Here is a 27,389-nt window from a genome sequence, read left to right on the forward strand (position 1 = left end):
TTGGTTTTTGGATGAAAACCAAAAGTGTACTTCCCGTACAAAATTGTTTTGTGTTGTACTGGGTTAATAGTAATTAACTCTGCACACGTATTTTCAATAAAAGCTTAGTCTCCCGTTCGAAGATTAGTTGGATTTCGCGCATGGATGCGAAAGCATGATTTTACGTCACATCTCTTGAATTGTCCCATTATTTGGACATTTTGAGAATGCCTAGTTATGGGGCGTAGTTTATGGTTGAATGATTATGTTTTGATCATGGGAATCTCTGTCACATCTCTTTATGTTCTTCGAGTGCCGAATAAGTATTTTGATACTACGTCGGCTACTTGAAGAACTGTAAGGAGATGCTGTCGAAATTTTCCCATGTTAAAATCTAATCTGATGGAGTCGTAAACTGGGTCACATAACTATGCATTCCCGAATGGGATTAGGGTCCTAACTCGAGGCATAAGATGACAATATCTCGTTGGAGTTGTGTCAATTTTATTGTACATGCAGACATTATAGACAAACAATGGATACAAAATCCGACCAGATGTGCTCCCGAGTACTTGGATGGAATAAATGAGTTTATTGAGTTTGCATCCAGATACAACCTGGAGGCAACTAGAGAAGACTTTTGAAAATATTCGATTCCATTTACTAAGAAATGGGATGACAGACATATATACAACTTGTAATTAACATGGAGAACAATTAGACTATGCTCCGTCGTCAAACATGACACGAATGAAAAATGTTAAACCTAATGTGGATCATAACGAACAGGTTATGGATATTATAAATGACGCTTTTCCATTTCCCTTGATGAATACGAACGAAGGAGGGGATGATGATGTGCCTAAATCGACGGACGGTGAAGATTTCGAACAATATGAACAACTGTTAAAAAGTGCCAACCAAGAATTATACCCGAGATGTGTAGACTATTCAGTGCTCATGACCATTGTGGAGTTAATGCATGGCAAAATAAAGTATCGAATTTCCAACCAATGGTTAGACTATTTTTTGGGGGTTATCAAGAGAATGCTGCCAAAGGACAAGAATTTGCCGAAAGATCATAAAAGTGAGCAGAAGGTGTTGAATGGTTTGAGATTGGGTTATGAAAAAATTCATGCTTGCAAAAATAATTGTATATTGTTCTATAGGAGAATAAAGCTATGTGACACCGTATTTAAAGTACATAATTATAATAATCATTATTTTTATATACATATATTTCTATTTTATTTGAAAGAGTTCATTGGAAGCCCAATTTTATGTACAAATCCAATATACCATTATTCTTAGCCCATTCGAATAGATACCTTTCTACCATTCTCAGTTACCTTCTTCTTGACTCTAGAATTGATGACTAGGTTGCAACGTGCCTAGTTTGTATGAGAAGTGCTGACAAAGCACTCTATTATGCATACTAATTGGACGTGTCATGCATATTAGCTATGCATTTGACACCTTGTACATACAATGCCTTAGTCATCTTTGGCCACAACCATCCAGTTGAAAGCAAGTTTGACACCACCTATTTTTACTATAAATAGAGGGTTGCATTGCATTCTTTCATTCATCGCATATTAGGAGACATATGTTGGCAGGTAGAAAGCCATGCATGCATGCAACGTGTTAGTGTGTGTGTGTGTGTATAGTTTATACATATAGAGAGATTAGAAAAGATAAGAGTGGAAGAAATACATGACGTTAGGAGTGATCAAAGAGCTTGCTCAAGTACATGGAGTTTAGTCATCGCGGTAGTAACGTGGATCTTCGTTTTAGCTTTGGAATTGAGGTAGGGGTTTCTTGAGGAACTTATCACTATTTTGGGGTATTTGTCTTGTTTAAACTTTGTGAAATATGTGTTATATTTGGTATACCTCTGTAATTGATGTGTTTATTGGAATATGATTTATATTATTGTTGATAATGTGGATATTGTGATGATTATAATTATATGCATATGTCATTGCATATTGGAAGGGACGGATTTTATTGGAATATTCGAGATTGAGATATGGAAATGAAATATTCTTTTGTGTGGTTGAGTTCGACTCTTATAAGGACCAGCAAGGATGGAAAAAGTGAAATTATAGGAATGGTGCAAAGTAGTGGAGACTGGCGACTGAAAGGAGAACATGATGAATAACAAAAGGAGAAATTGGGATGACAGAGTTACGGGGGTTAGTTTATACAATAGAGCATTTGGACCACCACTGTAGTGGTAAAATGCATGGTATGGGACATGCAGGTTTGCGTGTTTTATTATATAAATTAATGGCCTGGGTAATTGAAGTTAAGTTGCATTCATGAACTATAATTTATATTTGATAACATGTTATAATTGATTATGTGTTGTATGACACTTGGTTTAGTCATAACAATTATCCTTGATAAGACTTATGTCCCTACTGAACTGCAGTTTTGCTCACCCTATACATTTTAGACCTTGCAGGTTCCTACAAGTTTAAAGAAGGGTAAACGAGTTGAGCTTGTATTAGATGAGGGATTTAAGAGTTTTTATTTATTTTGTACACCCTGTAAGATTTTGGAGTTACTTGTAGTTTTACTTTTACTCGTACGTCGGGCACATGGTCATATTTTTCCGCCAACCCAAGTCCAGGGCATGACAAAAGCGTTGGACAAAGGCCCGGTATGTAATGAGTCGAGGTTCAAAATGACATCGCAGAATAGACCGATGAAGATTCCACATAAAGTTATGCGTTATTAGCCACTAAGCTGAGGTTGCAACGATTGTATATGTCAATGCATATTGCAAGTGACATGAGATGACATAAAGAAAGTCGGGTGGATGATTGTGTAAATCCTATAGTAGATTTGATTCTAGTTATTCTTCCCTATTAGACTTGTATTCCTTGGAGGAGAATGATTTCTTCTCTCTCTTATTACTATAAATAAAGACACTGCGTAGGAGGAATAACACATCCTCTACACAACCCTACAAACACATATCTCTCTCTATATTCTCTCTGTGCCTTCGGTCCCCGTCCCCTGTCAGTTAAATATGGGCCACAACATTATGAGTATTCTTTTGCCATTCTTTCTTTCTTTTTTGGTATGAAAACTACCTGCTGTGGCACTTTTTATGGGAACTCGGGATATTTTAGTGTTTAAACCGTGTTTAATATTTTAACGGTTAGCCATTTAACACTACGGTCTAGTAATATTTCTCTTCACTTGTAAATAAAAATCTTAGGTTCAACTCTCGCTAAGGGCAAATTTGAACAACATTTTCGTTAGCCCATTGTGAGGCTAAGCACAACCCTTACTTGTTAGTGGTAGATAATATCGTTTGTTAAAAATAAATAAAAAAAATTAACGGTTAGAATATTCGGTCGGAGTATTAATTTTCATAGATTGGCTTGGCAAGTTAAACTGAAGCTACAATCAAATCAAGATAACTCCATAAAAGAAATGCCTAACGACTTTGCCTTTCTTATAATCTTAAGAAAGCATGATCGTTAGATTGAATAAATTAAATAGAATTCAGGACAAAGTTTAAAAAAAAGTGTCTAAGATTGTCACATCCCGATTCCAAAGTACCACATCAGAATGTATCAAACAACTTATACAAATAAACATACCGGTGGCGGATCCAGGAAATAATGTTTGGGGGGTCAATAAGGATAGTGCGCGCAGCGCGAAATTTTTTTTTTAATAGAAACGGCATGCATATCATCATTTCATCGGGTCTTGGTAGGATAGCGTGATCAGCCTCCCGCCGATAGTTACCATACTAAAAGGTGCCTTCACTTTCCCTGACAACAAAAAATAAACATAAAATTGGGTTGGATGGTTCATAATAAACATAAAATTCTGATGTCAATATGGTGGTTCATAATAATATTTTTTAGAGATCATATTAATTTATGTTGAATATAAAGAGAAATAAAGTTGTTAAATATGTGGATGTGGAAAGGGCACACACATCATTACCATTAATTTATGTCAAATATGTGGATGTGGACGCATGGGAACTTTGCAATCTGCACCAAGACTTAATGGTGACATCTTCAACTTGACACACGAACCGAACTGACAGCCTATGGTTTTTTACACAAAGCAAGCAATTTGATGCTAGCTGTACAAATTTGATTGGAGAGAAACTAAGAAAAAAAATTAAATAAGAAGAGTGTGTAGTCGAAAGGAAGAGAGAGAACGTCTTCGTCTTCGTCTTCGTCTTCCGCCAAACCGAACGAAAACCAGAAGAAACCCAGAAAAATGTAGCAGCTCCAAGAGGTCGCACCAGCAGCTTTAAGGGGTCGCACCAGCAGCTCCAAGGGACCTCTAAAGTTATTTCCATGGCTTCCAAGGGGTTGTGCAACCCCATTGACCCCACTGTGGCTCCGCCTGTGCCGGTGGGGTCTCTGCCACTTACATAGAATGCAAAAGAGTTTGCAAACTATATACAAAACCTCCTCTAGAGGCACAACGCCCGTAGCTCCCAAAATGAAACTATTCACAAAATAAGACAGTAAGATACGGACTTGGATTCTCTCCTTGGGTGGAGAGGATCCTCCTGACCAAACGACTTGGACCGTTGGATTTTATAAACAGGGGGTCCTTTTAAAGTTATAATAATTATAATCGTTGGATTTTCATCCAATAGCCCAAGTCATTTGGTCAGGAGGATCCTCTCCTTGGACTCAGGAGAGGATCCAAGTCCATAAGATACGAGGTTGACCTAATCACGAAGCACTCAATTCCCCAAACTGCTACTCAAGACACCTCTTACCTATCAACACCTATGAACCTGAAAAATCGCCATCTATACCGTGAAAATGGTTTTCTAGGCAAAGCAAAATCCGGATAGTCCATGAAGCTCGTGTGAGTGACGGTAATACAACATGTATGAATAAAAAGGTCAATCGCTCTCGGTTATAAAATATTTTATAAATCTTTTGCTTATATAAAATAACTTCACTCACAAAACTCATCTGAATCCACACATGCATTCAATCGTCTTTAATCCCAGTTGATTCCACAGACATTCAATCATCTCTTCATATATAATAAAATCTTAAGGCTAGCATAAATTACAACGTTCTGCATTCCAAACGGACTCGTGGATCTTGAGACAACTCTTATAAAATAAAATACTAGGGCGAATAGGCTATCATTCTTTCATATATGTTGAGCCAATTCAGCTCATGTTGGTAAGAGAATTTACTAAAAAATAAAGATAATTTAAGCCTTTGTTCTCCCAAGGCAAAGACTTAGGTTTACAAATTAATGAAAAGTTCCCTTATATAAAATAAGCTGCAACAGAAATGTTCAAAATAATGTCCTGAACTTCCCTTACCACCATACATATTGAATCTCAAACAGGGAAATTATCCGTGAACGTTCTCGGGTGTCAAAATATAAACAATCTCCATGCTAAGCCTCTGTCACTAATGACTACAAATAATCATACATCAATTTAAACGACGTTCCCTACAAAACCAAACTACTTCCTTCCCCTGCTCAGCCTCTGCAAGTGGTAATTGATGATTCCCATTGACTTTCTGTTTTTGTTGCTCTGTAGCGAAAGAGTAGGGCACGTTAGGATAGACTTCAAGTAATGAAAAAAAAAAAAAAACAGATGAGAAATTCGAAAACAAAATTAAGATGCATAATCCAAAGGAGAACAACGGAAAATCTACCTGAGCCTCCATACAAGTACCCAAAAGTTCCTTCTGCTTGAGACACTTATCATCACAGAGCTGGTTAGCAGCCAGGCAGTTGAGAAATGCTATCATTTCCTTCATGCAATGCAAGGTTTGTGAAAAGTTCCAAATTTCTTTCGATTTATATATACAGTACCAACTTTCCGACCCATTCTATGATTAAAACAACACCTGTCCAAGCAAGAAACTGTTCTGTTCACCCATATCTTGAAAGAAGGATCGGAAAAATCCAGTAGCAAATCAAAACCATCATGAGGAAAGCTGCATCTATATGACCACAACCATCACTTTTTATTTAAGTTAACAGGAATACTTTCAACTAGGTGGAAGATATGCAAAATCTAATCCAGTAGAAACTAGAAAACCTGGGTTCACAAACTTACAAATTTCTTTTACATAAAGTGGCAAATGTTGTATCCTTTTGCAGTTCAACTACTGACCCAAAATTGCCCCCATAAACCCAAATTTGTTACTCACATTATAACTCCAGTCTGCAGTTCAAACAACAGTCTCATCCAAAGACAGTCTCGTGGGGAATAATCCATGACTCAAAATCCAAAACCACGGTACAATGGGATATTGGTGCCAATCTATCTCACCAACAAGAAGTTCAAAAAAGGGTTTTGGGAACCAAGGGAATGATAGTTTTTGAGCATATAAAGCTTAGAAACAAATTCATACCAGAACTCAATGGCACACAATAAAGTATTCAGATTTGTCTCAATTTACTCATTTTGAATGTGCTGAATGAAAAGATTCTTCCTTCACTTTCCAGATTTATTGACCCAATGAAACTCTCACAATCACAAACATTTTCACCCATATAAACCCAAATAATTAATTAACTTACAGAAATACAAAACATGACAACACTGACACGTAAAAACAGTAAAAGATTTCATATAGCAACCACAAAAGCATAGTTTTACAAATGGCGATCATCAGGAAGTTTGCCATCTTGAATGTAATCTATGATCTCATCCATCCAGTTTTCTTGCATATCAATAGAAGCAACTAACTCCTGTTCCGGTTTGTGGATAGTTTATTGCTTTGGTTTACTTATGTATTCCTATCATTTATTCTATGTTAATTCACAACTCTACTATATTGTACTGCTATGTTTAATAACTGATTGGACTCTTTGTTTTTTTTCTATATTTGGTTAAGACTCTTAGTTTCTTATCTGCTAGCCAATTCTACTCAAAAACGGGAATTTCCAAACATAATATATTTTGGGTAATCAAAAGCCGACCCCACTTAGTGGGAAAAGGCTTTGTTGTTGTTGTTGTAAAAGTGGAAACGGAGGGCCTAAATTGCCCTGCAGTTGAAGCAATTTTGTACCCAACATAATTTAGTTGCAGATACTAAAACATATATAAAATATAGTCATTAAGAGTGAAACAATAGAGAGTCAGAAACCTACACAAATTTAATGTGTTTAATCAATGAAAAAGCAAGAAAAAGGTCGACAAAACCAACTTTAGGTTCCAAAGTCAAAATCCTTAAATCCCTACAACAACAACAACAACAACAAAGCCTTTTCTCACTAAGTGGGGTCGGCTATATGAATCCTAGAACGCCATTGCGCTCGGTTTTGTGTCATGTCCTCTGTTAGATCCAAGTACTCTAAGTCTTTTCTTAGAGTCTCTTCCAAAGTTGTCCTAGGTCTTCCTCTACCCCTTCGGCCCTGAACCTCTGTCCCGTAGTCACATCTTCGAACCGGAGCGTCAGTCGGCCTTCTTTGCACATGTTCAAAATCACCGGAGCCGATTTTCTCTCATCTTTCCTACAATTTCGGCTACTCCTACTTTACCTCGGATATCCTCATTCCCAATCTTATCCTTTCTCGTGTGCCCACACATCCCACGAAGCATCCTCATCTCCGCTACACCCATTTTGTGTACGTGTTGATGCTTCACCACCCAACATTCTGTGCCATACAACATCGCTAGCCTTATTGCCGTCCTATAAAATTTTCCCTTGAGCTTCAGTGGCCTACGACGGTCACACAACACGCCGGATGCACTCTTTCCATCCAGCTTGTATTCTATGGTTGAGATCTCCATCTAATTCTCCGTTCTCTTGCAAGATAGATCCTAGGTAGCGAAAACGATCGCTTTTTGTGATCTTCGCTAGATTGCTCCGGTCATTAGTGTGGATAAGTATATAAATGGATAGAGATAGGAAAGCAAACACAAGATGTACGTGGTTCACCCAGATTGGCTACGTCCACGGAATAGAAGAGTTCTCATTAATTGTGAAGGGTTTACACAAGTACATAAGTTCAAGCTCTCATTTAGTGAGTACAAGTGAATGATTTAGTACAAATGACATTAGGAAATATTGTGGGAGAATGATCTCGTAATCACGAAACTTCTAAGTATCGGAGTGTGGTGTCGTCTTGACTTGCCTTATCTGTCTCATAGGTAGATGTGGCATCTTCTCTGGAAGTACTCTTCCTCCATCCAGGGGTGGTATCTTTAACTGGTGGAGATGCACAAGGTAATGTATCAATTTCACTTGAAGCTTACTTGTAGTTTCAGGCTTGGTCAAGCGCGATACAAACCATGTAGTAGGAGTCCCCCACGTCGCCGAGCTAGGGGGTCTGCTGAAAGAGGTGACAGACAAGGTAAGCAATCAGAGCTCCGACTGATTGTTCACCTTCTCCCCATCTTGCAGCAGCATGAAGGATAAAGAGAAGAAAAATGAGAAAAGATGATATGAGATACTTTTGCTTTTGAAGAAGTAACTTTCCACAGGCTTATTCTTGAACTGAGCTGGAGGGTTTTCTGGTTTTCTCCAGAGTATAAGGCCGACTGAAGAATTTGAGGGTCAAAACAAGTCCATCAAATCTAGAGTACGTTCCATCCTGCTGATATGGGATACTTTTGCTTTTGACAGAGTAATGAATGTATCGGCACGTGTGCTGTTACGCTTGTCTCCACATGCTTCCTTGTATCCTTCGCACTTGCCCTATCTGTTCCTCAAGCAGATGCGGAATCTTCCCTGGAAACATAAGATGTTGAAGATGAGTACTCGAGAGCAATGCCAGGTAAGTAATCAGGTAAGGGGTTCCAGGCAGTCAGTTCCTGGCTGGAAGCTTGATTCCAAGTGCTGACTGATTGCTCTCTTTCTCCTTGTCTTGCAGGTAAAAACAAGGCCAAAAGAAAAGACAGGGAAAAAGCATGATATGGGATACTCTTGCTTTTAACCCTGATGATATGAGATATTCTTGCTCTAGTATAGCTTGTTTGCAGAGGTATTATCGGGGGGAAAGAAAGCTGAATATTTTGAAAGGCTTCGTTGGGAGTGCCCTTTCAGATATGATGAAGGGTTGAGCATTTTTGCAGGTCTGCCTGTCCGTTGGGGATGGAGGTCGACATATATAGGAGTCTCCCTAACAACAAGTAGTAATGCTATTCCTTTACCCTGCTTGGTCATAGCACGGTAGTGGGAGCTGCCAGTTTCACATGTTTTAACTCTGTCAGAGCACTTTGAAAAAGTGGTATGTGGTATCTGGCTCTCGAGATTCGGAGAACGATGCCTCTTTGATTTTTGAGAAAGCAATCATGCTGGGGGTATGACTCTCGAGATTCGGAGAGCAGTGTCTCTTCGATTTTTGAGGAAGTAATCATGTTGGGAGTCTGGCTCTCGAGATTCGGAGGGTGGTGCCTCTTCGATTTTGGAGCAAGCAATCTTGTTGGGAGTGTTGTCTCGAATGTGAGTAAAGGTTGGGCATGTTTGCTAGTCTACCTTGCCACGAAGCACAAAGGTTGACACACAGGGACTTTCCAATTATCCAGCAATGGTACTGTTCCTTTACCCTCTCTTCGATTTTGAGAAAGTAGTCATGTTGGGAGTCTGGCTCTCGAGATTCGGAGGACGGTGCCTCTTCGATTTTGGAGCAAGCAATCTTATTGGGAGTGTTTTCTCGAATGTGAGTAAAGGTTAGGCATGTTTGCTAGTCTACCTTGCCACGAAGCACAGAGGTTGACACACAGGGACTTTCCAATTATCCAGCAGTGGTACTGTTCCTTTACAGTTGTGGGTAATAATATGGTAGCTAGACCTTCAAAATTTATGTGTCTAAACTTTTGTTAGTGCTGTTTCTTTGCTATTCTTTTACCTTTCTTGGTCAGAGCGATGTAGTGGGAGCTGCAAGCTTCACGTGCTCAACTTTGGCAGAGAACTTTGGCAAAGTTATTTGTGGTACCCATGAGCTATTGTTGCGTGTGGGAAGTGGGTGATTGAACAGTAAGATTCATGTGCTTTCTACTTCACCAGAAGTCTTCGACAGAATGCCCATAATTTCTACAAAGCTGAGTGTGCGTGTGACAGGTGCTGACAAGGCTAGAAAAGTAGGTGCCTCTTCGATTTCTGAGATCGGCCCTCGTGGTCTCTGAGCAGCCCAGCTTTTGAGAAAGCGAGCGCCTCTTCGATTGATTCGGAGAACGATGCCTCATCGATTTTTGAAAAACCAATCATGCTGGGGGTCTGGCTCTCGAGATTCGGGGAGCAGTGTCTCTTCGATTTTTGAGAAAGTAATCATGTTGGGAGTCTGGCTCTTGAGATTCGGAGGGCGGTGCCTCTTCGATTTTGGAGCAAGCGATCTTGTTGGGAGTGTTTTCTCGAATGTGAGTAAAGGTTGGGCATGTTTGCTAGTCTACCTTGCCACGAAGCACAGAGGTTGACACACAGGGACTTTCCAATTATCCAGCAATGGTACTGTTCCTTTACCCTCTCTTCGATTTTTAAGAAAGTAGTCATGTTGGGAGTCTGGCTCTCGAGATTCGGAGGACGGTGCCTCTTCGATTTTGGAGCAAGCAATCTTATTGGGAGTGTTTTCTCGAATGTGAGTAAAGGTTGGGCATGTTTGCTAGTCTACCTTGCCACGAAGCACAGAGGTTGACACACAGGGACTTTCCAATTATCCAGCAGTGGTACTGTTCCTTTACCCTTGTGGGTAATAATATGGTAGCTAGACCTTCAAAATTTATGGGTCTAAACTTTGTTAGTGCTGTTTCTTTGCTATTCTTTTACCCTTCTTGGTCAGAGCGATGTAGTGGGAGCTGCAAGCTTCACGTGCTCAACTTTGGCAGAGAACTTTGGCAAAGTTATCTGTGGTACCCATGAGCTATTGTTGCGTGTGGGAAGTGGGTGATTGAACAGTAAGATTCATGTGTTTTCTACTTCCCCAGAAGTCTTTGACAGAATGCCCATAATTTCCGCAAAACTGAGTGTGCGTGTGACAGGTGCTGACAAGGCTGGAAAAGTAGGTGCCTCTTCGATTTCTGATATCGGCCCTCGTGGTCTATGGGGAGCCCAGCTTTTGAGAAAGCGAGCGCCTCTTCGATTTTTGAGATCGGCCTTCGTGGTCTTTGAGCAGCCCAACTTTTGAGAAAGCAAACGCCTCTTCGATTTCTGAGATCAACCCTCGTGATCTCTAAGCAGCCCAGCTTTTGAGAAAGCAAACGCCTCTTCGATTTCTGAGCAGGCGCCTCTTCGATTTCTGAAGCTTCGTCGAGTGCAGATTTTTATAGGGGCTGGCATTAAGTTCCAAAGCACACTTGAATCTCCACCAGTAGAAGCTTCATTCTTGCACTTCTAAGATCTTGATTTGTCCGACCTCTTCTCTCTTCAACACCTTTGAAAATGTCTGGCCCCTCCGACCGTCGTTTTGACTTGAACCTTGTTGAAGAGGCAGCCCCGCCTTCTCCAGACAACATATGGCGCCCATCCTTCGTCTCCCCTACTGGTCCTCTTACCGTTGGGGATTCCGTGATGAAGAATGATATGACCGCTGCGGTGGTGGCCAGGAACCTTCTCACTCCCAAAGATAACAGACTACTTTCCAAACGGTCTGATGAGTTAGCTGTTAAGGATTCGCTGGCTCTCAGTGTTCAGTGTGCAGGTTCTGTGTCTAATATGGCCCAACGCCTATTTGCTCGAACCCGCCAAGTTGAATCATTGGCGGCTGAAGTGATGAGTCTCAAACTGGAGATTAGAGGGCTCAAGCATGAGAATAAACAATTGCACCGGCTCGCACATGACTATGCTACAAACATGAAGAGGAAGCTTGACCAGATGAAGGAAACTGATGGTCAGGTTTTACTTGATCATCAGAGATTTGTGGGTTTGTTCCAAAGGCATTTATTGCCTTCGTCTTCTGGGGCTGTACCGCGTAATGAAGCTCCAAATGATCAACCTCTGATGCCTCCTCCTTCTAGGGTTCTGTCCAGTACTGAGGCTCCAAATGATCCCCCTCTGGTGCCTTCTCTTTCTGGGGCTCTACCGACTGTTGAGACTTCTCCTAAGCAACCTTTGTGAAGGCTCCCTCTTGTGTGCTTATTTTGACTCATGTATATGTACATATTTGTAGCTTATCGGGGATATCAATAAATAAGCTTTCCTTCATTTCAACGTATTGTGTTAAATACACCAAAGCCTTCTTCGCTAAGTTCTTTGAATTTTCTTTTGTTAAAGCTTGTATGTTGAAGCTTTCTGAGTGGAGCATGTAGGTTGGGGTAGTGTTCCCTTAATTTCCCGAGTGAGGAAAACTTCTCGGTTGGAGACTTGGAAAATCCAAGTCACTGAGTGGGATCGGCTATATGAATCTTAGAACGCCATTGTGCTCGATCCTGTGTCATGTCCTTCGTTAGATCCAAGTACTCTAAGTCTTTTCTTAGAGTCTCTTCCAAAGTTTTCCTAGGTCTTCCTCTACCCCTTCGGCCCTGAACCTCTGTCCCATAGTCGCATCTTCTAATCGGAACGTCAGTAGGCCTTCTTTGCACATGTCCAAACCACCGTAACCGATTTTCTCTCATCTTTCCTTCAATTTCGGCTACTCCTACTTTACCCCGGATATCCTCATTCCTAATCTTATCCTTTCTCGTGTGCCCACACATCCAACGAAGCATCCTCATCTCCGCTACACCCATTTTGTGTACGTGTTGATGTTTCACCGCCCAACATTCTGTGCCATACAGCATCGCCGGCCTTATTGCCGTCCTATAAAATTTTCCCTTGAGCTTCAGTGGCATACGGCGGTCACACAACACGCCGGATGCACTCTTCCACTTCATCCATCCAGCTTGTATTCTATGGTTGAGATCTCCATCTAATTCTCCGTTCTTTTGCAAGATAGATCCTAGGTAACGAAAACGGTCGCTCTTTGGTATTTCTTGATCTCCGATCCTCACCCCTAACTCGTTTTGGCCTCCATTTGCACTGAACTTGCACTCCATATATTCTGTCTTTGATCGGCTTAGGCGAAGACCTTTAGATTCCAACACTTCTCTCCAAAGGTTAAGCTTTGCATTTACCCCTTCCTGAGTTTCATCTATCAACACTATATCGTCTGCGAAAAGCATACACCAAGGAATATCATCTTGAATATGTCGTGTTAACTCATCCATTACCAACGCAAAAAGGTAAGGACTTAAGGATGAGCCTTGATGTAATCCTACAGTTATGGGAAAGCTTTCGGTTTGTCCTTCATGAGTTCTTACAGCAGTCTTTGCTCCTTCATACATATCCTTTATAGCTTGGATATATGCTACTCGTACTCCTTTCTTCTCTAAAATCCTCCAAAGAATGTCTCTTGGGACCCTATCATACGCTTTTTCCAAATCTATAAAGACCATGTGTAAATCCTTTTTCCCATCTCTATATCTTTCCATCAATCTTCGTAAGAGATAGATTGCCTCCATGGTTGAGCGCCCTGGCATGAACCCGAATTGGTTATCCGAAACCCGTGTCTCTTGCCTCAATCTATGCTCAATGACTCTCTCCCAGAGCTTCATTGTATGACTCATTAGCTTAATACCCCTATAGTTCATGCAATTTTGTACGTCGCCCTTATTCTTGTAGATAGGCACCAAAGTGCTCATTCGCCACTCATTTGGCATCTTCTTCGTTTTCAAAATCCTATTGAAAAGGTCAGTGAGCCATGTTATACCTGTCTCTCCCAAAAGTTTCCACACTTCGATTGGTATATCGTCTGGGCCTATTGCTTTTTTATGCTTCATCTTCTTCAAAGCTACAACCACTTCTTCCTTCCGGATTCGACGATAAAAAGAGTAGTTTCTACACTCTTCTGAGTTACTCAACTCCCATAAAGAAGCACTCATTTCATGTCCTTCATTGAAAAGATTATGAAAATAACATCTCCATCTGTCTTTAACCGCGTTCTCTGTAGCAAGAACCTTTCCATCCTCATCCTTGATGCACCTCACTTGGTTTAGGTCCCTTGTCTTCTTTTCCCTTGCTCTAGATAGTTTATAGATATCCAACTCTCCTTCTTTGGTATCTAGTCGTTTATACATATCGTCGTAAGCCGCTAACTTAGCTTCTCTGACAGCTTTCTTCGCCTCTTGCTTCGCTTTTCTATACCTTTCACCATTTTCATCAGTCCTCTCCTTGTATAAGGCTTTACAACATTCATTCTTAGCCTTCACCTTTGTTTGTACCTCCTCATTCCACCACCAAGATTCCTTTTGGTGTGGGGCAAAGCCCTTGGACTCTCCTAATACCTCTTTTGCTACTTTTCGGATACAACTAGCCATGGAATCCCACATTTGGCTAGCTTCCCCCTCTCTATCCCACACACATTGGGTGATTACCTTCTCTTTGAAAATGGCTTGTTTTTCTTCTTTTAGATTCCACCATCTAGTCCTTGGGCACTTCCAAGTCTTGTTCTTTTGTCTTACTCTTTTGATATGTACATCCATCACCAACAAGCGATGTTGATTAGCCACGCTCTCTCCTGGTATAACTTTGCAATCCTTACAAGTTATACGATCCCCTTTCCTCATTAGAAGAAAATCTATTTGTGTTTTTGACGACCCACTCTTGTAGGTGATCACATGTTCTTCTCTCTTCTTAAAGAAGGTGTTGGCTAAGAAGAGATCATATGCCATTGCAAAATCCAAGATAGCTTCCCCATCCTCGTTTCTCTCCCCAAAACCATGGCCACCATGAAAACCTCCATAGTTGCCTGTCTCCCTGCCCACGTGTCCATTTAAATCTCCTCCTATAAATAACTTCTCCGTCTGAGCAATTCCTTGCACCAAGTCTCCAAGATCTTCCCAAAATTTCTCCTTCGAACTCGTATCCAACCCTACTTGAGGTGCGTACGCACTAATCACATTGATAAGTTCTTGTCCTATTACAATCTTGATTGCCATGATTCTATCTCCTACCCTCTTGACATCTACAACATCTTGTACCAAGGTCTTGTCCACGATTATGCCAACACCGTTTCTCGTTCTATTTGTGCCCGAATACCAAAGTTTAAACCCTGAGTTTTCTAGATCCTTTGCCTTACTACCAACCCACTTAGTTTCTTGTAGGCACATAATATTTATCCTTCTCCTCACCATAACTTCCACTACTTCCATAGATTTTCCCGTTAAGGTTCCTATATTCCACGTTCCTAAACGCATTTTGCTCTCTTGAACTCTACCCTTCTGTCCTAGCTTCTTCACCCTCCCCCGTCTAATAGGATCAAAGTACTTCTTTTGTGTGTCCCGGGTAAAGTTGATAGGAGCATATGCTCCCAAACAACTTTGAGTGGAGTCGTTCGAAAAGAAGTTTCTATGGCCCCCTTGCTCATTTAACACTGCATCCGGGTGCCGATGGAGATACAGCGACCCTTGCTCACTTATCACTGTGCTCAGGCCACACAGCGCGCCACTTACGGGTGACGCCCTAGCTTTAGCGCGATTTTGTTCTGGATTCATTTTCATAAGGATTCGACGTGATCATGGAGTGCCGGCTGTCGACTACCTGACGCCCTCCCCCTCCTCCTTTATCCGGGCTTGGGACCGGCCATGTAAGACATAGGCGGAGTTAAAATCCTTAAATCCCTAAAAAAAAAAAAAAAAAAAAAAAAAAAAAAAAAAAAAAAAATGGAGAATCTTAAGAACCTTAAAAAGCTTGGAAAGACGTTGACAAAAAAGATGTTTGGAAGGACAGACTATATTCCAAAGTGACACTTTCCTGAAGCTGAAGCTGAAGCAAAATCCTAGTTTCGTCTAAAAACTCCTATTCCAAAGAATTTTCTTCCGGGTTCTATCGTTCTCTCATTTGGGTCTACATATTCTACGGACGGGTGATCAAACTCGTTGGCCACTAATAAGAATAAAATTCTATGATTGAACAGTGCAGATTAAATTGAAACCAGATCAACTGAAACCCATAAACCCAGAAGAAACAATTTTCAACCATTTCTCAGGGCCCCAAGCCAGATGTAGTAACTCTACGAGCGGCGTGATTATGTATTTCTACACCTTCATCTACATTATCAAGTACAACACCACCATGTCCATTCAAAATAAAATCATACAAAGATCAATTGAAAACAAAGGGTCCACTTGACAATTCACAAAGCCACAGCACACAAATAACAATGATTGAATCACTTAATCGAATAATTTAGCAAATTAACTGAATCCCTAACTCCTAAATACCCAAATTCGAATTCAGAAAACAAAAGTGAAATTAGATGGCGACAAGAAGAGAAGTAGGGGCTAGGAGGTGGTGAGGTCAGAGGTTCGGTGGAGTATTGAAATTTGAAGCAGCAGAAGGAGGAGGAGAAGGCGGCGGCGGAGGACTTACAGTTAGAGAGCAGAGGATACAAGAGGAGGCTGGAAAGGCGGCGCCTGGTTCCGTGGAGCGGCCGAAGCACTGTTCTGTCGAGATACTACTGATGATGAGATAAATTGGAAATTCACTTTTTAATGAAGATGTTTTTAAAATGCTAATAATAATTGTTTTTTTTTTTAAATTATACTTATAAATTATGTGACGCGTCAGTAATGTTATGTTTATGATCCGCAACCGAAAAGAGAAAAGCTTATAAAAGTTCGTCTTCAATGCTATGAGTGTTTTCACAGTTACATTTGATTTTAACAATTATTAAATTTTTTTAGTTTCAATGTTTGCCATTTATTTTTTGTATATTCAATTTTACGTAGCATTGAAGAATTTACCAACTTACTGCCTAACATTTTAATATTCAACTTAATACAAGAAAAGTGGGACTTGTAGCTTGATTAAGAACATTTCCACCTATTTTGAATGGCTAAAAGAGTTGAGAGAGTTATTATTCACATGAATAGTGAACTGCCTTAACAAAGATTAATTAACTCTCCACCCATTCTGAATAGTTTTAGACGTGGCAGTTACTATTCATAATGATTATTTTTATGTATAATCAATTATTTAATAATTATTCAATGATAAGATTAATTTAGAATAGGTTGTTATAGCCTATAATTGCGCTACGTGTCCACATTTTATTTCCCGTGATGAGAATCTTTTTATTAAAATTTTATTTTTTAAATTTGATGGATTTATTTGAAATTTTTTTATACTTTCAATCATTATTTGTTAGATTTCATTTATCAAAAAACATAGATCGTTAGACTAAAGTTATTGTTTGAATCGAAAGGCCAGAAAAGTGTCACGTGAAAAATACCGTTTCATTCTAGCTTTTGACCAAGTCCCACGTGGCATGTTCCATGAATGACGTCATACTGCCATGGCTGGACTTGAGTCTAGAAATGTCATTGCTCCATCCAACCATGATTGCCAATTGCCAAGACTCACAACAATGGGTGGAGGGTGTATTGTCTAAAAACAATGGGTGGGTGGAAGCGATGGATTGCTGAACGACCATATTGCTAATGTTTTATAGGTGCGAACTCGGAAGAAGGGAACAGGCCAAATTTGTGGAACCAGTAAATAATACACAAAATTGAATTATTCATCTTTTGATTTGATTCAATTAGATTTTTAGTCACTTAACTAAAAATTTATGAGTATTAATCTTTTTTTTTTTTTTTGCACATAACGCTATGATGATAGTGTAATCTAGGGGTGGATTCAAAAAACCGAAACTGTAAAAAACCGAATCAAAAAAGGAAAAACCGAACCGAACCGAATTTTATTGGTTCAGTTTCAGTTTTGGAGGTTCGAAAACCGAACCTAACCAAACTAAATCGAATCCCTTTACACTTTATGGATGTATGCCCATAATGTTTCTTTTGTGAAACTTTATTGCCAAGTTTGTAACTAAGCCTAGCACTTTTTCAAGGAGCATACTTGGTTCATTAGAAAGGATATTCCATTGGCTATAGAGGAAAGTTTTGAAAGGTTTTGGAACTTGGAAAAGCTTATCTATTTGTTTGCTTTTTGAATGGATACGGTGATCGTTTTTCTTTGCAATTGAGGTTGATAGAATATGATTGATATATACGATACAACTACCTTCCAACTTTTCCTATTTTCTTTTTATTAGTCTACCAATACAAAGCCGCTTTTCTAAATTCCATATTAAAAAAATCAAGTTTTATAAAATAAAATAAAAACCAAAACCAAACCTAGCAAAATCAAATTGAAAAAAACCAAAAGAAAATCAAACCGAACCAAACTAAACTAGAGTTTCGGTTGATTTCGATTTTGGCAAAAAAAACCGAACCGAATGAAACCGAACCCACCCCTAACTGTAATCTTGCCATGTAAATTGTTCTCATGAACTTGTCGTTTAATACTACCACTGTTTGGATAAAGAAATTTAAGCTAATAAAGAATTCCGAAATGATAGAATTTTATTTTTTAGAATTTAAGAATTTTCTGGTTTGGTTAAACCTAAAAGAAGAAAAGCTTACCGTACCTGTGGTGGTGATACCCACTGGGTAGCCCAAAGCCGTCTATACTACTAGAAAACGCCGAGGGATCACTATTGCAATCTGAAATTTATTTCCAACCACAACAGAACATTTCTGCACATTTGCAAAACAATCCCCAGCTTGAAAGCGGGTGATATACGTATAACACAAGAACCGAAGAAATAATGTTTGACCCAATTAAAACGTCCAATCGTTACAAAATTGAACTGCAAAGTCATCTAGATTGTCTTTGTAACTTGAGGTAGTGATTTGAGAAGGGGCGCCGATGGCCTACGCAAGGTGTGATTGAGAAGGATCATTAGTGTCAAGAGAGTCAAAGCCCCGGCTTGATGCGCTGTGCCAAGCTCCACAGGCACATAGGACAGCAGTGTAGATATCCCCAGAGTGACCTACACCAACACAAGCGTAATTGTATAAGGCAACGTTAACCAACATGATCATACTAACGAAATCATTCGAAGGAGAACTATCTTCTGATCTAAACAGAGAATAAAAATGAATGGAAAGTTGGACACCATTTATACCTGAAGGCCAGCCATGCCAACAGCACTTCCAATCAAAGATCGAACTGCCGGATGGATGTCAAACTTCCTTGTTGACCACCATAAAGCACCGATTGAGAACAAAGTTGCAGTTGCAAGGATGCGATGGTCAAGCTACAATCAGAGAAGAAAAACAATTTAGTCATAAAAATTGTTGATTCTTGAAATACCGAAGTTTCGAGAACAAATATAGATGTGGAGCTATAATAATGAAATGCTGATGGCTATAACTTTTCATCTTCAAGAAACTGATATACAACATAAAATTTAACAATTCTATAATTTCACAAAGCAGTCACCTAAAGAAACAAATTTACAACAAAACACAATATAAGCTCACAAAAAAAGCAGAGGCTAGTTTTTCGTGAAGGGAAAAAAACTCAAAATAAGGCCTCTTTCCAGTTGTTTGATTTTTATATTTTTGTAAAAGGTCGTACCCAGTGCACAAGGCTCCCGCTTTACGCAGGGTCTGGGAGAGGTGAATGTCGGCTAGCCTTACCCCCATTTATGGAGAGGCTGCTCCTAAGTCTCGAACCCGAGACCTACCGCTCATGGGCGAAGACACTTGCCATCATTATATTTTTGTAATGCTTTAATTTTCCTCATCATTATAAAAGCAGCCTAGGAGCTAACATAAAGAAATAATGTTATTAAGGTGCAAAATCCAAAATAAATTGTATTCTTTGGCCACAGAAGCGACCTGCACAGTAGATGTATTCTCGAAGAAGTTCCGGATGAGTGGCTTCATTTCAAACACATCCTCTGGGATCCATGTATCCCCCATCTTTGGAAAAGTATTATAGGCATGCCCCTGTACATAGAAGAATATATATATGTAATCTCCAACTTTGGAAAAGACACATATCATCCATTTAGTTGACTGTGAAATTCAAGAAGATGAACAATTACATACAGCATCATTCCCGGCAACAAATGCTCCTGAGACAGCAGTTACTCCAACAAGTAAGCTTACAGGGAGAGCAAGTTGCTTCACCTTTGCTGCCCCACGTACCCAAGCTAGAGATTCAGCAGGTGGTTCGGGCATGACAACAGAAAGACCAGTCCATAAAAGGCCACAATATATAGCAAAGGCTGAAGTAAGATGAGCTGCAAGACGGTAAGGGCTTACTCTTGGCTGAGCATACTCAGATGGTGGCTCCTGTGAGAGACATAATTATTTAAAGATCCATCATTAACTACATTCCAATCCAAACCAAATAAACAAATAAACATATATCTAACCTCTAAACCACTTTTAACCATCCACCAGCCAATTAAACCCTGCCCAGCACCAAGGGCAAAAAGAGTCGAGAGTCTCGCTCCAAGCTGTAAGGTAATATACCCCTTACGAAGAAAATATGAGAATGGCAAGGCAAACATAATACCCAGTGCCCTTCCCCACATACGATGTGCATATTCCATCCAATAGATAAATTTGAAATCGTCAATACTCATCCCTCGATTTACACTGCAGTCAAGAACCAGGTAACATCACAAGGGTCCATAAGAACTTCAACCACCATTCAAAACAACATAAATTATGTAATTAGTCAATCCTACAAATCTGGGTAAACAAAAAATAAAAAATGCTAGAAGGACACATGAACATTAGAATTATCGTAAGTAATAAAGTCCTTAAAAGCACATATATTTTGTTTTAACATCAGTAAGGAAATGATTGCATCTGCGCCAACTTCAGTAATTCCGGAAGGCTTTTAATGTGCAGTCTTAGTTTCAGTTTACACTAACCGCTTATACTCCGGGGACTGCTTGTACTTCTCAAACTCAAGTAGCCAATCCTCATCTGAGAGAGGCGGGAGACCCCCAGTAAATTTCCAATCAGTCATTGAAAGACCAGATCGTGTAAGTCGTGTAATACCGCCAAGTATCACCATACTAAAAACCCATGCAGCAGAGCCAAAAAGCCAAATGCCAACCATTTTCTGAGCATGAGGTCCTCCATTTACAAGAAGCTTCAATCCCTCCTTATTTTGAATGCCTACGGAAGCCACAGTGGACATATTCCTTATAGATGGTACATAGTTACCCTGAAAATGGCATAAGAAATTACCTTTTTATTTTGGTACATTAATGCATGCATTGATCATGGAAAACAGAGTTACTTCAAAACAGTGATATCAAAACCATAGAAATTAAAGATTAAAAGCAAAGGACTTCAATGATATGCTACGACCAACTTCCATAGAAATTAAAGATTAAAAGCAAGGGACTTCAATGATATGCTAAGACCGACTTCCATGACTCTAACTTGAACATACTTGGGTAGTCTCAATGCCTATTATATTTTAGGTTCCCCCTCCTCAAATGCGCTGTTTAATATAGACTTTAGTATACACAGCAATCAAGGGTCATTAGTCCCACACAACGTAAACATTCTTAAGAGTTTTTTACCACAGTAACATAGATGTAGGTGCTCCGGATTCATTATTTATTACAAATTTTCTTTTTAACAAAATGGAGGCTATAATCATCTACTCTAGCTTTAAAGCACTTGTGCAGCAATGTAAATATTCACTTAGTTTCATGCATTGGTCGACATTCTAGATGAAACATCCTTAACCCAGAAAGCAAACTCCCAACTCCTCCAATTTTATATATAGTACATGCTTATTTCAAGACTTAATAATTCCAATCACAATCACTATATTTCCTCGTTGGTTACATTTCCAGTAGGACCCTATTCTTCAACACTCAAAACCAATCTCTAAATCAACTCCTCAACAGCTGACAGTAAAATTCTCGAAAAAAATTCAGTGCATAAATAAAATTCTCAATTCTCAATCACCAAATTGTAGCTTTTTTTTCATTCGAATTTACTTTCAGAAAATAAATTGAACAAAAGCAAAACAAGGAGACAAAAGAACCTTGGGCAAGGATCGAAAGCCATCCAAGCATTTCCTTGTGACTCCCGTTGAGAGTAATCTGAAGGACTCCTCATTCAGAACCCTAGACGGCGTCGTTCCTTTGATATTGTACAGAGCCTTGCCATTGTTCTTCAAAAACAACCCTACCACTCGACTCCGAAACATTTCTCTCTCAGCTCTCTTAAGGTCTGTTTGGATGGGGGTTTTGATAACTCCAAGGGATTTCTGCAAATAATATATTCTGCGTAGTCAGAAGTGGTAACTAAAGGCGTAAACTGCCTCGCAACTGAAGCAATTTAGTACCCAACATAATTTGGTTGCAGAGAGAAAAACATATGTAAAATATAATTATTAAGATTAAAACAACATTGAGTGAGATATCTACATCAACATAATGTTCTTAATCAATGAAGAAAGCAGGAAAAGGTCACAAATACAAGGGGTGACCAAAAAGCAAATAAAAAATTTTAAAAAAAAAAATCCTTAAATCCCTAAAAAAAAAAAAAATGGAGAATCTTAAGAACCTTAAAAAGCTTGGAAAGACGTTGACAAAAAAGAAGTTTGGAAGGACAGACTATAATTCCAAAGTGACACTTTCCTGAAGCTGAAGCTGAAGCAAAATCCTAGTTTCGTCTAAAAACTCCTATTCCAAAGAATTTTCTTCCGGGTTCTATCGTTCTCTCATTTGGGTCTACATATTCTACGGACGGGTGATCAAACTCGTTGGCCACTAATAAGAATAAAATTCTATGATTGAACTGAACAGTGCAGGTTAAATTGAAACCAGATCAACCGAAACCCATAAACCCAGAAGAAACAATTGTCAACCATTTCTCAGGGCCCCAACCCAGATGTAGAAACTCTCCGAGCGGCGTGATTATGTATTTCTACACCTTCATCTACATTATCAAGTACAACACCACCATGCCCATTCAAAATAAAATCATACAAAGATCAATTGAAAACAAAGGATCCACTTGACAATTCACAAAGCCACAGCACACAAATAACAATAATTGAATCACTTAATTGAATAATTTAGCAAATTAACTGAATCCCTAACTCCTAAATCCCCAAATACGAATTCAGAAAACAAAAGTGAAATTAGATGGCGACAAGAAGAGAAGTAGGGGCTAGGAGGTGGTGAGGTCAGAGGTTCGGTGGAGTATTGAAATTTGAAGCAGCAGAAGAAGGAGGAGAAGGCGGCGGCGGAGGACTTACAGTTAGAGAGCAGAGGATACAAGAGGAGGCTGGAAAGGCGGCGCCTGGTTCCGTGGAGCGGCCGAAGCACTGTTCTGTCGAGATACTACTGATGATGAGATAAATTGGAAATTCACTTTTTAATGAAAATGTTTTTAAAATGCTAATAACAATTGTTTTTTTTTAATTATATTTATAAATTATGTGATGTGTCAGTAATGTTATGTTTATGATCCGCAATCGAAAAGAGAAAAGCTTATAAAAGTTCGTCTTCAACGCTATGAGTGTTTTCATAGTTACATTTGATTTTAACAATTATTAAATTTTTTTAGTTTCAATGTTTGCCATTTATTTTTTGTATATTCAATTTTACGTAGCATTGAAGAATTTACCAACTTACTGCCTAACATTTTAATATTCAACTTAATACAAGAAAAGTGGGAATTGTACCTTGATTAAGAACATTTCCACCTATTTTGAATGGCTAAAGAGTTGAGAGAGTTACTATTCACATGAATAGTGAACTGCCTTAACAAAGATTAATTAACTCTCCACCCATTCTGAATAGTTTTAGACGTGGCAGTTACTATTCATAATGATTATTTTTATATATAATCAATTATTTAATAATTATTCAATGGATAAGATTAATTTAGAATAGGTTGTTATAGCCTATAGTTGCACTACGTGTCTATATTTTATTTCCCGTGATGGAAGGATTTATTTGAAATTTTTTATACTTTCAATGATTATTTGTTAGTTTTCATTTATCAAAAAACATAGATCATTAAACTAAAGTTATTGTTCAAATCGAAAGGCCAGAAAAGTGTCACGTGAGAAATACCGTTTCATTTCAGCTTTTGACCAAGTCCCACGTTGCATGTTCACATGAATGACATCATACTGCTATGGCTGGACTTGAGTCTAGAAATGTCATTGCCCCAACCATGATTTCCAATTGCCATGACTCACAACAATGGGTGGAGGGTGTATTGGCACCTTGCCATGTCTAAAAAAAATGGGTGGAAGCGATGGATTGCTGAACGACCATATTGCTAATGTTTTATAGGTGCGAACCCGGAAGAAGGGAACAGGCCAAATTTGTGGAACCAGTAAATAATATACAAAATTGAATTATTCATCTTTGGATTTGATTCAACTTAACTAAAAATTTATGAGTATTAATCTTTCTTTCTTTTTTTTTTTTACACATAATGCTACGATGATAGTGTAATCTAGGGGTGGATTCAAAAAACCGAAACTGTAAAAAACAGAATCGAAAATGGAAAAACCGAACCGAACCGAACCAAACTTTATTGATTCAGTTTCAGTTTTGGAGGTTCGAAAACCAAACCTAACCAAACTAAATCGAATTCCTTTACACTTTATGGATGTATGCCCATATTGTTTCTTTTGTGAAACTTTATTGCCAAGTTTGTAACTAAGCCTAGCGCTTTTTCAAGGAGCGTACTTGGTTCATTAGAAAGGATATTCCATTGGCTATAGAGAAAAGTTTTAAAAGGTTTTGGAACTTGAAAAAGCTTATCCATTTGTTTGCTTTTTGAATGGATACGATGATTGTTTTTCTTTGCAATTGAGGTTGATAGAATATGATTGACATATACGATACAACTACCTTGTAACTTTCCCTATTTTCTTTTAATTAGTCTACCAATACAAATCTTCTTTTCTAAATTTCATATTAAAAAAAAAAATCAAGTTTTATAAAATAAAAACCAAAACCAAAAAGAAGAAAAGCTTACCGTTACTGTGGTGGTGATACCCACTGGGTAGCCCAAAGCCGTCTATACTACTAGAAAACGCCGAGGGATCACTATTGCAATCTGAAATTTATTTCCAACCACAACAGAACATTTCTGCTCATTTGCAAAACAATCCCCAGCTTGAAAGCGGGTGATATACGTATAACACAAGAACCGAAGAAATAATGTTTGACCCAATTAAAACGTCCAATCGTTACAAAATTGAACTGCAAAGTCATCTAGATTGTCTTTGCAACTTGAGGTAGTGATTTGAGAAGGGACGCCGATGGCCTACGCAAGGTATGATTGAGAAGGATCATTAGTGTCAAGAGAGTCAAAGCCCCGGCTTGATGCGTTGTGCCAAGCTCCACAGGCACATAGGACAGCAGTGTAGATATCCCCAGAGTGACCTACACCAACACAAGCGTAATTGTATAAGGCAACGTTAACCAACATGATCATACTAACGAAATCATTCGAAGGAGAACTATCTTCTGATCTAAACAGAGAATAAAAATGAATGGGAAGTTGGACACCATTTATACCTGAAGGCCAGCCATGCCAACAGCACTTCCAATCAAAGATCGAACTGCCGGATGGATGTCAAACTTCCTTGTTGACCACCACAAAGCACCGATTGAGAACAAAGTTGCAGTTGCAAGGATGCGATGGTCAAAAAGCAAATAAAAAATGTTTAAAAAAGAAACTTGAAGTTAAAAGGACAGATTATATTCCAAGGTGAAACTTTCCTGAAGCTGAAATTGAAGCAAAATTAGTTTGGTCTAGAAACTCCTAAAAATCTCTAAATTGAAAATCCAAAGAATTTTCTTCGTTCTTTCGCTCTCTCATTCCCGTCTACATTCTGTACAGGTGATCAACCCCGTAAGCCACTAAAAAGAACGAACATTCTATGATTGAACTGAACTGTGCAGGTTAAGATGAAACCCATAAACCCAGAAGAAGACGCAGCATTTTTCAACCATTTCACAGATGCTGTAGAAACCTCTGACTGGCACATACTTCATCTTCAACTACATTATCAAGCAACCACACACAATGTCCATTGAAAATAAATTTATCAAATATCAATTAAAAACAATTGAGTGCACTCGATAATTCACAGAGCCACAGCTCAGAAATTAGACATTATTTAAATCCCTAAATCAAAATATAGCAAATTAATTGAATCTTAATTCCTGAATCCCTAAGTTAGAAAAACAAGCAGAAGAAGGAGGAGGAGGAAGAGGACTTACAGTTGGATCAGTGGAACCCTAAACCCTAAACCCTCTTTCCTATGCGTTGCCCCTATTTTTCTATCACATTGTTTGGGATCGCACAGTTAAGGAGAGAATGGAGAGTTTACGTGTTGATCGGGTAATAGGTTAGGTGGCTGGCGAAATGGAAAGGGAAAGGGGAGCGAGCGGGGCAGCGGCTGTGCCGTTGTGGTACGTGGTTGCAGAGAATGGAGGGAGAAAGGACACGACAGCGTTTAATTTGAAGAATGAAGGACCTATTTGCAAATACCCAATAAATACTCGGATCCAAGTCTCTACTTTTACAAATAATTTGAAAAAACTTTTGAAATTGCTATGAGCGCTTTTAGAAAAAATATTTCTATGTTAAAAAACACTTAAAGTGCTTTCTGTAAAAATAATAATTTACTTGATTTTTTTTTACTAACAATTGGTTTAAAATGTCGATGGATATATTTGCTCTAGCCAGCATAGGATGAACCTAATATCTTTGTTCATTTCATTTGCGACCGACTTTCTAAATGTTTTAGCACATAGTTGCTGGAAGGAACCGAGACAAACATACAATCATCTCAACAACCTTGGGATCCAAGTAGGTTAAATACCAATCGGAAGGAGCTGAGGTAGTAAGACATGAGAGTTATGACTCTTCAAACCCAACAGTGTTCCAATGTCCATTTTAACGTGTCTTGATATATTGCTAGCATACTGAAAATTCCACACCTTGGAGCCACTTCAGTAACACATACTTCCATCTAGCTTGAAAGTATAATTAGCCTTCTTTTTCATGTATTAACCATTGATTAATGTAGGTTAGAGGTTGGATCTTATCCCCATTGCTTAATGCCAATAAGAGTCTTCATTGTGCCTTTTGATTTTCCCTCGATAGGCAAATTCATTCTCACCATATTGTCGCAAACATTCTTATCATTATGCATGAGATCAACAATGTGTTGGAATTTTAATTTTGACCAGTATTCCAAGTCAAAAAATATACTTTTTTTTTTTGTCCAATTCATCTGTTCCATTGGTCCCTATTCTCCCTCAAATAGGAGTGTATTCAACTTCGACAATATCTCATCTCCGAACAAGTCTCTTGGTCTAGGTATATATTCCATTGTCCCATCAAATGTTTCAGGCATGTTACGTCACTTGTGATCTCAGGAAATCCATCTTTGGTGACCTAAGTAACATACCTTTCCAACGTTCCAAAATGCCGATATGTCGTCGCCGCATGTTGGGTATGCCATATAGCATTTGGTACTCCATCTCGACAACTTACCATAAGCTGGGAAATCATTAATTATCCACATGATTGTGAATTGCAAGGTGAACATTTCCCCAATAGACATGTCATACGTTTATACACCATT

General features: G+C 38.9%; 1 protein-coding gene and 1 pseudogene across 3 annotated transcripts; both read right to left on the reverse strand.

Annotated features, from left to right (window-relative positions):
- Positions 1-5,112: 5,112 nt before the first annotated feature.
- LOC103421198 (uncharacterized) lies at positions 5,113-6,204 on the reverse strand (annotated as a pseudogene).
- Positions 6,205-18,420: 12,216 nt separating this feature from the next.
- On the reverse strand, positions 18,421-26,157 carry LOC103407255 (heme A synthase COX15). 3 transcript variants are annotated; one of them, XM_070817814.1, is made up of 8 exons: positions 26,017-26,157; positions 21,801-22,025; positions 20,665-20,963; positions 20,158-20,383; positions 19,829-20,074; positions 19,616-19,726; positions 18,898-19,029; positions 18,421-18,762 (listed from the first exon to the last, which is right to left on the reverse strand). In XM_070817814.1, exons 2-8 carry the CDS (start codon positions 21,963-21,965, stop codon positions 18,592-18,594), a joined length of 1,350 nt encoding a protein of 449 aa, XP_070673915.1. In that variant the 5' UTR covers positions 21,966-22,025; positions 26,017-26,157; the 3' UTR covers positions 18,421-18,591. The 3 variants fall into 3 exon arrangements, with proteins under 3 accessions (XP_070673915.1, XP_028951221.2, XP_070673916.1); XM_029095388.2 differs by lacking the exon at positions 26,017-26,157 and adding an exon at positions 23,022-23,217; XM_070817815.1 differs by lacking the exons at positions 21,801-22,025; positions 26,017-26,157 and adding an exon at positions 23,022-23,150.
- Between the last annotated feature and the right edge of the window lie 1,232 nt (positions 26,158-27,389).

Source organism: Malus domestica, chromosome 02, assembly GCF_042453785.1.
Source record: "Malus domestica chromosome 02, GDT2T_hap1".
In the NCBI taxonomy this organism is placed as follows: Eukaryota; Viridiplantae; Streptophyta; class Magnoliopsida; order Rosales; family Rosaceae; genus Malus; species Malus domestica.